The following is a 15,581-nucleotide window of genomic DNA, read 5'->3' on the forward strand; positions in this document are numbered from 1 at the left end:
GTATTGTGATAAAGTTTACAGTGATGCATTATGTGTGACTGGCTACATTTAGATTGCATCAAGGCTAGTAGACAGTGGTTTATATTTAAAATGATGGCGCTGGTTAGAGTCACTCAATGAATCCCACCTGTGTCCTAGATTTTAGGGTATAGGGGTTGGAAAATCAGCCCTAGAACTCACACCTGTTCATGTATTTTTGAACTCAGCTGGCTAAATCCACAATGAGTAGTGAATACTGAAGCAGAATAGGTCAACTGATCACAGCCCACACACAAAAGAATCTACTGGAGCTCACCAAACAAGTTATGAGGCTTATTTCTGAGCAATCCTTTTTTCCTACTCTGCACTGCTACACCTGAGAGGCTTATCCCATTTACCAAATCTCACTTTAACCCCTGGTGCCACCACCATTACAACATTAACAGCAAAATCATTAATCAGTTATGGCTCAGGTGAATTAAAGACATAACAAAAAAACATAAAAACATAACTTGGGTGTTTCCTGTTTTTTTCTTGTATGAAGACATGAACTGAACTAAAATCCCCACAAGTCTTTTTATCGCTTAACTTTTTTTAAACAATTAGTTTAATCCAGATTTGTTAACCACACATTTAAACACACGTTAACCTTTTACAGTGGCTTTGCTCGTGCATGTATGTGCATGTGTGCATGTGATGCGCACAACCTCCAGACCTTTGAATGACCTTTGCCCCCCACCCCAATTCCTGGGTGTGTTTTAATTAGGTTTTAATTGTGGTTCTCTCTGATTTCATTCAGTCTGAATCCTAACCTGTTAACAGCGTGTATTTCTAATTCCTTGTTATTTAAAATAGATATTTTGTGGATCTAAATGTTTGGAGTCAATAGTGTGGTATTAAGCTCAATAAAATCTTTTAAAACGTGAATTTTTAGTTAACGGGCACTGTGTTATTTAATTATGTTTTATCATGTGTGACAAATATTTTGGTCTAAAGTGTAGATTTATACAAACTGAAATTAGTTCAGATGGAGGATCCGTTATTTAATGTTGCTTTATCCTGTCACTATGGAGAAGAGCCTCTGTAGAATATTTGACTTGTACTTAATCACAGGAGCTGCATGTGCCTGAATATCTTCTAGGAAGGATAATGCAAAGCTGTTTGTAAGAACTATTCATACACAGTGTAAGTACTTAAAGTCTGTCAAGGCCCGTTACGGCTGTAACAAAAATCTGGACTCAAAAGCAGACTTGAGTGAGGTGTCGTAAAAAAATAATTTGACCATCGAAACCAAACTGATTTTCTGAGATTTATTGAAAGACATTTGAAACCTTTGCAAAGGAACAGCACAAACGGGCATAGAAGGCATAGAGTGCATCACTACCTTGAACACAGAGCTCGCCCGCCAGAGGTGGTGTGCCCGCCAGAGGTGGTGTGCGTGGCGAAAAGCGCCCGCTAGAGGTGGTGTGCGTGGCGAAACGCGCCCGCTAGAGGTGGTGTGCGTGGCGAAAAGCGCCCGCTAGAGGTGGTGTGCGTGGCGAAAGGCTATGGCAAGCCATTAGTGCCAAAATTCGCCACTTTTCTAACCCGTTTGATTAAGAAACGGCGTAAAAAACGCCGTTTAATTATTCAAAACGCCGAAAAAAGCGGCGTTCTGTTTCGACAAACGCCGTTTTTTCCGACTCTCACATGGCGCCCTGAACGCACCATCCGGTGACGTAAAAGCGGCGTTCAAAGACACACGGAAACGCCGTTTTTACGCCACTCGGCAGAAAACGCCGTTCAAAGATGCATAAAGGCGGCGTTTTTACGGCGTTCTGTGCCAGCTGTAACGGCGTTTAAAACGGCGTTTTATTGAAATTATGCAGGGCACTCCCATGGTTCCCTCATCCAATTACTTTCAACTCATTTCACCCAATCAAAGAAGAGGAAGTGCAGACCACACTAATGCATCACCGATTCACCTTGCTGCTAAGTGATTGCCTATTCAGTACCAGTGCTTGTCACAGTATTGACTTGTATTATAATCCCACTATGCATTTTGATGTGTTTAAGGCATGATCAAGCAAACAAACGACAGAATACTTTTTCTGAAACCTTAACTGTGATACCTGTTATGGCAGCTAACAGGTAATGAGCAGCGCTAGCTCTGCTAATTTCTGAGCTTCTTTCTTATTTTCCTCTTTACTTCTCTTAACCTTTAACTTATGTCTTAGCAATCAGATTCTGCCGTCATGCATTACCGCTCCGTGCTAGTTATGTTGACTTTTCTCTTCTTTTGTCTTCTCTTTTTCACCCGTATTTAGACACTCGGCGCATGGCTCCTTTGTTTACGTTAGGGATCAGCTGTTAGCGCTGCGCCCTGCAGCTGCGCTACCGGCAGACAGACCCTACGTCCCCAGTGAGGGAAGAGACGGGGTGATGTCTCCCGAGAAGGACACCTTACACACCATCTCTCCTTCCTGTAATCACTGTAAACGTGAGATCGCTCCCTGATATGATTGAGGAGCTAATGGCGCTAACCCGGTCACAGTGGCAGTACCCGACACTGCCCGGTACTCCCTCTGTGAGTAGGCTGCCCGGCTTCCAGCTGCTGCGGCCGGACAAGACCAGAGACAGCGGTGAGAGGAAAGGAGGGGACTGGGCAGTGTTTGTTAAAGACAGTTGTGGTATCCCTGGGCACATTGCTGTGAAAGAACAACTCTGCAACAGAGACATTGAGCTATTAGCCGTTAGCATCCGTGGAGGCAGCCTGTGACTCTCTGTGGTCCGCAGACTGCAGACGCAATCTCCGAGAGCTCTTCTTCTAATATCAGGGGACTTTAATCATGTCTCGCTGGACTCCACACTGCCCACCTTCACCCAGTATGTGACCTGCCCCACCGTGAGGCAATAAAACATTGTACTTAATGTATGCCAATGAAAAAGTGGCATACAGTTCATCACCTCTCCTGCCCAGGGAAGATCTGATCGTAACCTAGTGCACCTTGTCCCTGTGTGCAGCACTTGTGCACGGAGCCACCAATCACCCACGCAGTGCAGAGATGGTCCGCGGAGGGCATATGAATAAATAATAAAAGCAAATAAATGACAGAATGCTTTTTCTGAAACAAACGGAGACCTTAACTTTTATCAAAATACCATTTTACTCAGTTTAAAGTAATACCACTGTATAATAGCCTTCAATTGTAATATTATTAACAGCATCTCAGGAATATTTTGCCCCTTCAACATGCATTGAAAAATAACCTGATATGCAGTTTTACACCACCGTCATTGGCCTCATTAAAGATGGTGTTGAGTCTGTACACCGGCAGGAAGTTGAGAAGCTTGTACTCTGGTGTAGTCAGCACAAGCTGGAACTGAACACGCTTAAGACTGTGGAGATATCCTCAACACTGCCTCCCTCACCATATCTACACCAGTTCTACACTGCAGTCATTGAGTTTCTCCTGTGCTCCTCCATCACAGTCCGGTATGAAGCAGCCACTAAGCAGGACAGGAGCAGGCTGCAGTGGACTGTACTGGCAGCAGAAAAGATCATTGGCACCCCTGCCCTCCATCCAGGACCTGCACCTCTCAAGAACCAGGAAACGGGAGGGAAAATCATCACAGACCCCTCACACCCTGGACACAGACTTTTTGACCTGCTGCCCTCTGGCAGACGGTGCAGAAGCCTTCAAACCAGGACCACCTGACACAGGAACATTTTCTTTCCCTCGCCATCTCCCTCCTAAGTGGTTGAACTGTCACACTGCTAGACTGCAACTGCAGTCTTTGGTATTAACTTCTGTAATCTCTGTATAAAAGAATTAGATTGTGTATTATATTGTTAGTTTATACACCTGTGTGCATATGTGCATGTGTATTTATGCATGTCCATACACATAGATGGATTGTGTTTTACATTTTTTTGCTTGAGAGACGCCCTCAATCGGAACCTAATTCCTTGTATGTGTTTGTGCATATACTTTTGCCAATAAACGCGATTCTGATTATGAGGTATTTCCTCTGGATGGCACACACACGTAAATTAAGTAGAAAAAATGTCATGTGTATTGCCTCTTTTAAAATTCTTTTTGGAAACCACAAGAAGAGAAATATGTGGCATTCCCTTATGTCATTTTACATCTGTCAGTAGACAATTGTGAACATATTTTGATCTGGCTTTTTTCCTTAACTCAATAGACCTGGCACACATTCTACAAAGACAACTCACTTCCTCTGTTTCAAGCTCTTTGCTTTAAGCAGCTAAAGGGGAGTTAATTTTCTTCTTCCGACTTAGTGCATTGAAGGTATCTTGAAGTTAGTCATTTCAAATCTCACCTTTTCCCGTTATTTTCAGAGATTACAAGTTCATGTGTGACATTTATTTAAACCACCCTGTAGCTAAAAGTAAAAACAAACACTGTAGAAGCACTTGTGGCTGTGTCCTTTGTGCACACACTAGTGAAAATGAAAAACATTCATTTTTAGAGTGTTTGATCTATAAACATGCACCACTGTGTAATCCCTTTTTTGGATGAACAGGCTTAAAAATATAGGCTAGAAAGCGACTTCATTTCAGCGATTTTGGTTCCTTATCAGCAGAGTCAGACAGTATGAATATGAGGGGCTTGTAGAGATGACAGTAGGCAAGCAGACAAGTTTCCTGAGGTTGGGCTGAATGAACCTAGAACACAGGGAGAAACCTAAACAAGCAGAAGGAACTTTAGCTAAATATATTGCCACGTACAGCAAAATGACTAATGAAGGTAAGCCGTGACCATAGAAAATGCAAAGCAATCACTGGATTGACTGTCCGAATTGCTACACACTTTTTAAGCATCGTTCACCAACAAACTGAGTCTAACAAATCATTTTCTTTACTTTGTTAATTACAGTTAGTGCCTTTATGTATAAAACATAATTAAATGCCAGTGTTTATCTTGATGTTATTTTTGCAAAAACAATAGCTTTACAGCCATTATCTCTTACATAATTCTACCACATTTACATAATTCACTACAAAGTTCATGTCAAACTATTTAAATGTAAAATTAGGCAGAAGTCTTAAATGTTTCCATAAAACTCCCCCCACGAACAGTTTAACCCAAATAATATCACGGTCAACACTGACACATGTTCAGAGTCCTCAAATTGATTTTTAACCAGGTTATAGTCAAAGGCCAGATGCCAATCTCAGAGTTAACACCAAAGTTTAAAGTCAGTTTGTTAAAACTGCTTTGTTCTTGAAAGCATTAAAATGAATGCGTAACTTTTAAGTCTGAGTTGATTCTTGAGTTCTTGGTTTGAGAACCGATGAGGGTAAATTCATTGAACCATTTACCTTGACTTAAGCACATAATTGTACTACATAGCCCTTGTCAATGGAACCCAATACCAGTATTGGACAGTAACAGGTAAGCCTCAACTTTAATTTCTAAACAGACAAGACACCATGAGAACTGACATTATAATATTTTATTTTACAACAGTCAATGTCTTTCAGTTCAAAGTTTGGCATCTGTTGTACATCTTGAAAAAATAAATTAAAAACAAAACCCACACTATGCAGTGTACTGTAATTGAACAAACAATCCACAACAAACTTTCAAACTAATATTTCTAGATGAATTGTCATTTTCCTTCCAATACTGTAAACTTTCTGAACACCACTTATTTTGCATGGCTTGATACATGCATACCCCAGTTGTCTTAACTGGACCATAAATACAACTATATACACAATGAATAGTCATTTGTAAAAACACTTAAAATGTAAAATCTTTAAGAAGCCTGAGTGCCAGGAGCAATCCCATTTAACACTTACAATAACTTCATCCCAAAAGGCCACAGGTTTTAACCATAGCTTCCCAGCATCAGTTCATGTATGCAGCTACACCTTTCCAAATCCAAGGGATCCTTTTAATGCATCGTTCATAAGATCTTTAAATTGATCTTCATCTGCAACACCTCTTGGAAGATACAGGGATAAGCTGCACGTTGATGCGTATGGGATGCGCCGCATCCCGGCTCCTGATCGTAAAAGTCTATGTTGCAGGACTGTGGGAACCCCAGTGGTGGAAGTAAGTCAGCCCCAGTTATGAAGACCAGCAGCTCTTCAAACGTGTTGTCCACCTCTTGCTCTGTTGAAATACATACAACTAGTAAATAAGGTGCAATGTATAGGTTCATGAATCAAAGATTTATAATCAGTTACACTGACTGTAGAGCAGTTGCATTAATGACTATTTTGGAGTCCAAAACAGGTTGTTAGGCAAAACCAACATTGCAAAGCACTGTATAATAAAAAAAAAATTACTTAAAGTAATCCTGCCCTCCTAAGACAGGAAATTAATTTTGGTCCTCCCGAGTCTGACCTATATGTCAAGGACTGTTTATGCAATGTGTATGTTTTAAAAAACAAGTTATTCATTCTGTCCTTGCAAAAGTACATTGTTGACTTTCTAGTGACGTCACATTTGCATGGGTGTTGTCATTGCACCACTTGATTACCTAGGACACTAATATACATGAGGTGTCTTTATAGTCAATGGAATACCTGAAGCTTCAATTTAGGCAGTGCATCTAATTAACAAATGACCGTTGTCTCAAAGAGACAGAATAACACAATTTGAAAGGTGAGACCTGTCTTAAACACTGCAAACACACTTCCTTAATCTCAGATGTGCTAATACAGTTGAATCATAAATTTTACTAATTTAAATACAAATATGTAATATAAATATTTAATATTTTAGTGTTAAGAGAAGTTTGTGGTCATGTAATAAAATTAACGTGTTAACAGAAATCACAATGAAAATCAAATTACATCCTATCAGTCTCAACAACCAAGATCTGGTAGAAATGACAGAAGAAATAATCTTCCAAAAATATTTGTAGGTCGTTTCCTTTAAAATAACTTACCTAAAAGGTAAAATAATCAAAAACTTCCCCATATGCTGTAAGAATGTGTGGATTTTGCAAAGTTCAAAGGTTTCATTGCACCCAGGTGTTGTTTAGATTTAGTTGTCTGTATTTTGTATTGTGGACACTGTATTTAACATGAGATGCCTGAAGCAATTCAAACAGAACCAAGACATGTGTTGTATTCTATGTACTCACCCTGAATGGCCATAAGCCACCATTCCCACTGAAAGATGGTGGCTTCCTCTTCTTCACGTCTGTTACTTCCAGCTGGACTCCATCCAATGGTGAAGAGATCCTGGAAGCTGTTCCTTGTAAGTTTATTTCCTGCATTTGTAAATACAGGAAGGAACTGCTTCCAGCATCTCTTCACCATTTGCCAGAATTGACCACACGAGTCCATACCGGCAACAAACTGTTGAATCATGCTGGCAACCCTGTTGACCACAGATTGTACTCTCAATTCATACCACATAGCAAAACAGTCAAACAAAACAGAAAAAGGCTTGTTTTGTCAATTTCAACACTACCTTAACTGCAATATCAATTCAGCAGATTGATTTGTTTAAGTGTTAACTATTAGGGGGAACACAATGGGAAGACGAGCACTGACCAGCAAACTACTTTGTAATTTTCTAACAAATTCTCACCTGTGAAACGCAAAATGAGATACAATCTCGCCCCTTATCCTCTTAACATCAAGTAGTGTGGCAGTGTAGATGTCAGGGATACCACAGCCTGCAATCCAGTCCCCAAGGTGACTTTTCAAGTCTGCCAGGTCTTCTGGGGTGCTGCAGTTGGAAACCTTGAAAATCAGGCAGCTCCATAAATACATACGTTTGAAGCATTCACTAGTTGACTTACATTTTGAGACATTCAACTGATGAGTCAAGCTATGCATTGTGTTTCACTGAATTTAATTACACCTCAGCATGTACACAGCTTTACCTTTTCTATGTTCTGTTTAATGTCATCGTCCATGAAGACCTCGACATCAAAGTCATCAAGAGATGTCTTCTGGCCACACATCAAACAGAACAGGTGTCTATTGATACACCGTGGCCCTGGCCCATTGTGTGCTATCGACCAAGCAATCAGTTTACCAGCCATATAAAACTTGTTGCTTGACAGCAACTGCTGGCTATAACTGAACAGCAGACTGCCAGGCTTCCCCTCAAAAATCCCTAGGGAATTCTGAGTTTCGACCATAAGTAAGCTGCAGGAAAAGGTAGAAAAAAAAAAATTGAGTCAAATTGTGATTTCATCTTTGCAATAACAACAAAACACACATTCACGCATTCTATTATTGTGTGGGAGAGATGGGACTTTTGCTTACCGAAAAAATTCCCGCCTTGGGCCTCCATAATCATCGGCCATTTCACCAACGAATTCAATGTTTGGTAATTTATGCCAGGCAAAATATGACTTCGAAAGTGCCATGCAGGCACTATGTAGGATTTTCCTTCGTCGGGCTATTACTGTACAATAATTGCTGGTGTCAAGATGCGTTTCCTGGAAGTCTTTCAGGACAGTAGCAAGGTCCATCTCATCCTGAAGGAGGGGGTGGGGGGAAGAGAGAGAGGTGTCACGACTACATAAAAACATCCACAGCAGTTCTGGCGGTGTTGTTCATGACACATACATGTGAATCATTTTGTTCAGGGGAAGCCAGGACAGCCTCATCCAGGTCTGATACTTCTGACTCTGCAGAGTCGATGTAAAACTCTTCCCTAAACAGAACACAAATGCATTTGATTTTTTAATATCATGTATACATATTGAAATGTATTGACTCATCTGATAATGTGAAATCAGATTCTTTTACTGTACAGATACAGCCACTTAAAATGGCCACGTGGTCCTTGATTACATGTGTTGGAGCATTTGTATTTTAACAAATTTCAAAATATTAAAATGTAAAGTTTTGTTAGTTTACTTCTATTTTGGGGTTAATTAATTTTTTATTTGTAGGTTAATACTCACTTCATCGTTTTGTTGTTTATCTTGTCAAGTCAGCCAGGAAGAACTTCAGGGCCATTTTTGATAAATTAAGAGACTGGTATAGGACCAGCATGCACTGGGATAGGCCAATGGTTTTGTGTGTTTTTTTTTTGTTTTGTTTTTAAATTTGAGACAAGCAGCATGAAGCAACAAAAATAGATCTTGTTATTGGTTTACAAACTGGATCAATAAACTATACAATGCAACTTTCAAGTTTGGACAGTGCAGTTTTGCCTGCGTACAAAAGATTATCACAGGGCAGCAGTGTCTTCTGTATATTTTTTGTTAGATGTTTTGGGAAACATAAGGAACTGCCACTACAGTGTCCATTTATGGAATTACACTGAAATTTGTAAACACAGAACTGTTTACTGGGAATACTTTGGGTGATCTGTAGTTCCAAGTGTCTGAATGGTCAGGATGACTAAAGTGTTATCGATGCATTGTCAGCAATTAAAAATGCCAATATCACGACATCAACAAATCTCAAAAATGTGAAAAAGCAAAACAGAAACAAAATGAGGCAATTAAACCATTGGTCTATAGTCAGAGTACATAAATGTACTCTGTTCAATACATGCAACCTTTAAATTTTTAATTTTTGCTGGTCTCACCCCGTTATATTGTACTTATAAAACACACACCATAGGTAAATAGACAATAAGTTACAGTTTACACTTCAGTTTTGGCACGTTATTCATCAACTACCACTTGCCTGTTAACCTCTGGTTCCTGGAGACCAGGCCTACTAGAATTAGCTGTATGGTTTTCATGCAGACCACTGCAAAGGAATAGCAGTAATATTTAATAACAGGAACAGGACCCCAACGCAGATATTTCTTGATCTAGACTACACAAAATGATCCAAGTTATAATAATGAGAATTAGTTTGTACAACAGTTTTACCAAAAATAAAATTTGTGCAATATTTTAAGATTAAAATTCCAACTCATAAACAAACAGTGCCATTTACCTGATAACCTCTGGCTCCTGTACATTGTGCCTGCCATGGTCAGGTGTCTCTGTGTCATGCAGCACACTGCAATATGGTAAATATTGATGATGAGAGGATGTAATGCATTTATAGTGCTACAGTCCAAAGGCAGTGGTCAAACACTTACATTGCCATTTCAGACTGCACCACTTCTCCACCAGTTGAGTCGTCATTGGCTTCTGTAATCTAAAACAGAGTATTAAAATATAAATGAAACTGAACAACAAATGAAAAAAAGAAAGGATAAGGACATTACAAAAGAATGAAAAACCCAGAACACCAAAACCCAGGAAACTGGGATTACAATAACAAAATGAAAAAAAATATAAATCTTTACACACAATTGTTTTATGAAAGATGCACATCAGCCCATAAACAAAAAACCATTAGACCACAGTTCAAGCTTGCTCTACTGCATTTCTGTTATTAACAGTGACTCAACTGACGGGGCACTACTATGCCATCTGGCATAGTGATCAGATGAATGTCTTAAATCCTTTGGGGAAATCACAGCATTTACTATTCTGAGCAGTGACATGTTAAAGATGGCTTATACAATATTAGGGTGACTGGAGAGCCACTGAGTTACAGTAATAGTGACAATTATGCCATATCAGCCACCCCAGTGGAACATTTGAATACCTTTGGACGGATATAAAGATTGGAGCGACCCAGTAGGTTTCTTGCTCTAATTTCTTGGGGCGTCTCCTCTTCAAGAGGAAGAATGAGCCGCTGTCCATTCACTTTGCATAGATCGAACTGCAAAGGTATGTCTGCAATATTGTCCCGTAGTGCCTGCCTGAATTCAGCGGCATTGAGGTTTACAGGAACGACCACCCGAGTAGCAGGAGTGGCATCTGTAAACAAATTTAAACCAAGTTAGCTAGCAATGTTATTTAGAACTTTCCCTAAAAACGGAAAATTGTCACATTGTAGTGTCTCCACATCAATTTATTGGTGCAAGGAAATAACGATTACAAAGGTGCTAAATCTCTAATGCCAAATTCTACAATTTGTAAACAAATGACACCATGATGCAATTTTTTTGAAAACCATCACTCCAAATAATTAATCTTAAAATAAAGATTACCCCTATGAGATCGGTAGTGGGTCAGTGTCGGATTCCTTAGTACTGACACCTTAAACGTTAACTGGCGATGTCTGGTTCTCCCGCCTCTTGGCCTGCGCACTGGTCCACCCCCGTGCTGTTGGCGGAAAACTCCAAAGCTATCATTAGACCATGAGATAAGTTAAGTCACAAACTAATATGACACAGAGACCCCCCCCCAACAAAACAAAACACCACACACTCCGAGTAAGGCATGAATGTTCAGCATATCGGTGTTTATTGCATGCATTTTCCGATTGTCTGGCAAATTAAATGCTCCCAGAAAACGTGGGATATGCTACATTTATAAACTAAAATCCTTATGCATAAATGCACATAAGAGGGATTAAAATGATTGTCATTTGAAATCGTCAACCTAGGAGAGATTTTATGATTACAGAATTTGTTAAATGCTGTGGATTGAATTGTAACAGATAATTAGTTAACGAGCCATTTATTATTTAAAAACGTAAAAGGTTTTTTTTTGGCAAGAACAAAAAAGGCGCAAAGCTAGAAGCTTGCCAATATAGTAACCACCACCAAAGCGTTTCACCTTTGTAGAAGAGAAGTCCCCTCTTCACCGTCATCTTGATTAAGTAGCCGGTTAAATTGGGCATTCATTCTGTCTCTGATATCATTGACTCTCCGTCGAAACGCAGCGGTACGTTCAGACATGATTGTCCATAAAAAGTCCGCCAAAAGGCTGGGCAGATATATATAGCATCCCGAAAATTCAAAGTACGGCGGGAGAAGGTACGTTGTTCGTGATTGGATCGGCAAGACTGAACTTTTTTTTTTTAATCCACCCCTTAACACAACCTGTGATCCGAATTTGTGGTAACCAATCACAGTCAACCTCATATTTGTGTTGTCTCAATCAAGCTATGTGCGACAAACAACATTCAAGTGAATGGATGCGAAATCTCTGCACCAACAAAAAAAAACACCACATTTGACTGCAAGTACCCTAGTTAACCTCAATTACTGTTTGACTTTGCTACCTAAAAGCTAAGCCATGATTGTGAAACATTACTTTGTCCTTTTAAGCACATGTTACATGTTAGCTTTGTAGTGAAAAAAAAAAAAAAAAGGTCATACTAACCTTGGTCCGTTAGGAATGTTGCCAACATGCCATTTTAGGTGAGGCATGGTAATAAAGTCTTTAATATGTTACTTCATTTGGCCACTTTATATTATTGAAAATACGGTTTTATCACACTTGTTACATTAGCGGATTAGGCTACATTGTACTGCACTGTAGGGACTTTGTAATAATGTTGATTTAACGTTGTTTTGTCATTGATATTTGATCTATTTGTAGTCGACCAGGTGACAACAACTACGTTGAAAACAACAACAAACAACATCTATTTATAGATGACCAGAGATCAAAGCTGCGATCATCCAAAGAGCCTCTTTCAGTGGTAAATCCTACAGGTCACCATTAAAAAAAGCCATTGATTTGTAGTTGAGCGTTAAATTACTGAGCGGGTATAAAGTACCGGAGAAAATAGATTGAGTGTTCTTTTGTTATCACTGATTTATGGTCTAGTTACAGTTCAACAGCTTTAATAAAATCATGTCTACTTGCAATGTATGTATAGTTGACCGGAAATTAAAGCAGCGATCACTTGGACTATTCCTAGCACCCCCTCACAGTGGTACATCCCTTCAGGTAACCATTCACAAGTCATGTACAGTAGAGCGGGACATTACAGTTACTCTCAGCGGAATTCACTGGAGAAGGCACAAGTTCATGCACTGCACTGGCCTGCACCACGATTATAAGGTAAGAATGAATTTTATTCTATTCGTTATTTCCAGTACAGTAATAGATTCGTTAATATAAAGTTTCGGACAAAATATAGGAGCCCGAAATTGTATCTACTGTCATCTTACAGTCCGGCAACAAAGAACACATTTTCGTTTCATACTTTTGTTATATTCCGTTACAGAGCTAGCCTAACGCTTCGAGGGTTTCTTTAGCCTTGCCGTCGCCTCGGCCACCATTGACCCAGACTGTCGCTCTGTGGTTGCTTTTTTGCATAGTACTAAAAAAAAGCAAATCTGTGATATATGGTAGGTAAACGTAAAGGTAACTGTATAAATGTGTTCAATGACTTTGTTACTTTTGATGATTGGAGAGCACCCGCTTCAATTTGCACATGAAAACTTTAGACTCAGTTCGATTGCTCACGCGGCATGCCCACGTGACTTTACGTCGCATGCTCACCGGAAAAATCAATGCGCAATTACGTGGCTCTAATGATGGTGAGGTTGTGCGTAGGTGCTGCATATAATACAGTATGTTCAGTGGGAGAAACTTAGTCATTTAACTCTACAGCCGAGTAATTATCCCAAGAGCCTTTTTCTAGTAAGCGGGATTAACAGACTGTCAAACCATGAAGTCATAGTGCAACACCAAGTTGCAATTTTAGTAAACTCATCTGAATTAGATCGTGACAGATGTTCCGAATTTTCAGCTTTTGATGTCCACCCTGATAAGCACGCATGTGCCTTTTTAAACGCATGTATAGTTGTATCTACAATACCAGGATTTAGTAATACAGTGGTGTATACAAAGAGCCACATGAGACTGTTAAACTATCATTAAACCCGACACTGCAGACTGAAAGACAAACTCCATGAACTGAAAACTGACCTTAAATATGAGTGCGGCAAATCCACAGTGAAGAGAGATAATAATGATTTTTTTTTTTTTTTTTGAAAGTTCCAAGAATCCAAAACTAACGTACAGGAAGCCACAAGGTAGACAAACAAAGTGTACAACTTGAAACAAAACAACAGAGTGAAAAGCTGAGGGCTTCAATACTTGCAAAGTTGATTAGGGAGAGAGGGACGCAGCTGGGAGAAACAAGACACAGGTGAATTGAATCAAACAAGTATGACCAGTGGAAGCAAAAGCAAGTGCACAAAAGACTAGACGTCAACAATATAAAGTAGTAACCAACTAAAGATAGGACACAGAAATGCAGACTTTGCACTAGGAACACAGAATGGCAGCCTCAAAGAGTAAAGAAATGAATAAACAACAGTATATGCAGAAAATAAAAATAAAGTTAAAAGACAGCGTGGTCTTCAAGAACCCAGAGTACGATACAAAAATGTCTTTTATTCAAGTGAACAAAACAATGTAGACCATGTTCATTTTTAATAAGTTGGAAAAAAATCAAAGCTAATGACAGCATTTAAAATAAACAAAGATGAATAACATAGATGGGAACATTTGAAAATGGAATTGTAACATTATCAAAACTGATTTTTCAGATATGCAGAGTAGAAGATGTGGAGATTCAAATTTTTAACTTGGGTGTGTATTTGAAATATGAAAATATTGGTTGACATCGTTGACATACTGTTATTAAAGATAGGAATATGTATGAAGAGTAGATTCAAAAGCTCTATTAACAGAACTATAACCTGTTAGAATCTGACATTTATTTCAGATGTATTCTGTAACTGTTCACAGTCTCAATACTTACAGTGATGACAGAGTGTTTCCAAAAGTGCTCAGTCACAATTTTCAGAAGACTAACATGGAATTTTTGATTTATTTAAATATATAAACCTGTTGAAAGTAATAATTTAAATTTTTGTCTTTGTAGGATCACAGTAATGTATAGATTTCTAATACAGTCCAAGTTTGTCCAAGAAAAACACCAGCAAGCAGGTTATGTCCTACAACTATTGTATCACTGTAAATGACTAAGACTATAATCGAACTCTCTTCCTTAAACAACAAGAAACATGAAGTGTACTCAGGAGCAGATTCGAGCGCAGGCTCAGAGTGAAGTTAACAGAAAACGTTCTTTACATCATAACCATCATCATCATCATCATCATTTATATAGCACTTTAAAAACACACCTGGTAGACCAAAGTGCTGTACAATAGAAATAGAAATATAGTAATAAAATAGAAAAAACAGACAAGTATGTGTATGTGATGCAAAAGGTAAAATTAAAAACAAGGCTAGAATGCATGAATGTTAACTTTGAGTTCTACAACTAGGAGCAAAATGCTATGAACATGGACTACAGTAGTTCATACTAGAGGGAACAGTAACATGATCTGTGGCCGCCGGAGCTTGGCAAGTGAAACAGTGGTGTGAGAGTTGATGGTGGAGCAGCACTGTGGGACCCATTTTTGTATTGTTACCTTATGTGTGCCGCTACGGGTCACCTTTTGTGTTTTTACGTATGGTGTGTTTATGGAAATGTATTGAAGATAAACGTAACTCAAGCCAGGTGTTTTTGGTCAGAACAAGCAAACAGTTTGTAAAATCTGCGCTGTTATGATAAATGACATTGAATAAAGAGAAGCAAATAAAACTGATGAATACAAAAACAATCTTAACCGTACAAGACAAGTATAGATTGAGTTGGGCTGTTACAAGTTTAATTCATAACAGTTACATTGCCTCACCCCTGCCATCAAACCCTTCAGTGGCTTCAAGTGTAGCATAGCCTCTACAGGCACTGCAGCAGAGGAGAGCAGAGTCAGGAGGGTCTTGGAAGAAGTTCAGAAAAGATCCAAATAGGCAGTCTGAACAGTCTTACTTGTTTGCAG

General features: G+C 39.1%; 1 protein-coding gene across 1 annotated transcript; it reads right to left on the bottom strand.

The window, feature by feature from the left end:
- Positions 1–5,898: 5,898 nt before the first annotated feature.
- LOC120433452 (G2/M phase-specific E3 ubiquitin-protein ligase-like) lies at positions 5,899–13,692 on the bottom strand. Its single transcript, XM_039599687.1, has 12 exons — positions 13,654–13,692; positions 10,974–11,110; positions 10,526–10,740; positions 10,011–10,069; positions 9,863–9,928; positions 9,605–9,670; positions 8,531–8,618; positions 8,225–8,439; positions 7,837–8,104; positions 7,539–7,693; positions 7,087–7,325; positions 5,899–6,107 (listed from the first exon to the last, which is right to left on the bottom strand). Exons 4-12 carry the CDS (start codon positions 10,016–10,018, stop codon positions 5,899–5,901), a joined length of 1,314 nt encoding a protein of 437 aa, XP_039455621.1. The 5' UTR covers positions 10,019–10,069; positions 10,526–10,740; positions 10,974–11,110; positions 13,654–13,692.
- Positions 13,693–15,581: the final 1,889 nt, after the last annotated feature.

This window comes from Oreochromis aureus, linkage group 3 (genome assembly GCF_013358895.1).
Source record: "Oreochromis aureus strain Israel breed Guangdong linkage group 3, ZZ_aureus, whole genome shotgun sequence".
Classification (NCBI taxonomy): Eukaryota; Metazoa; Chordata; class Actinopteri; order Cichliformes; family Cichlidae; genus Oreochromis; species Oreochromis aureus.

Excerpts from the sequence above, each read along its gene's own strand:
- LOC120433452 (XM_039599687.1), bottom strand. Across the intron at positions 8,105-8,224 it reads CCAAGGCGGGAATTTTTTCG|CTTACTTATGGTCGAAACTC; the intron begins GTAAGCAAAAGT and ends CTTTTCCTGCAG. Across the intron at positions 7,694-7,836 it reads TTAAACAGAACATAGAAAAG|GTTTCCAACTGCAGCACCCC; the intron begins GTAAAGCTGTGT and ends CTGATTTTCAAG.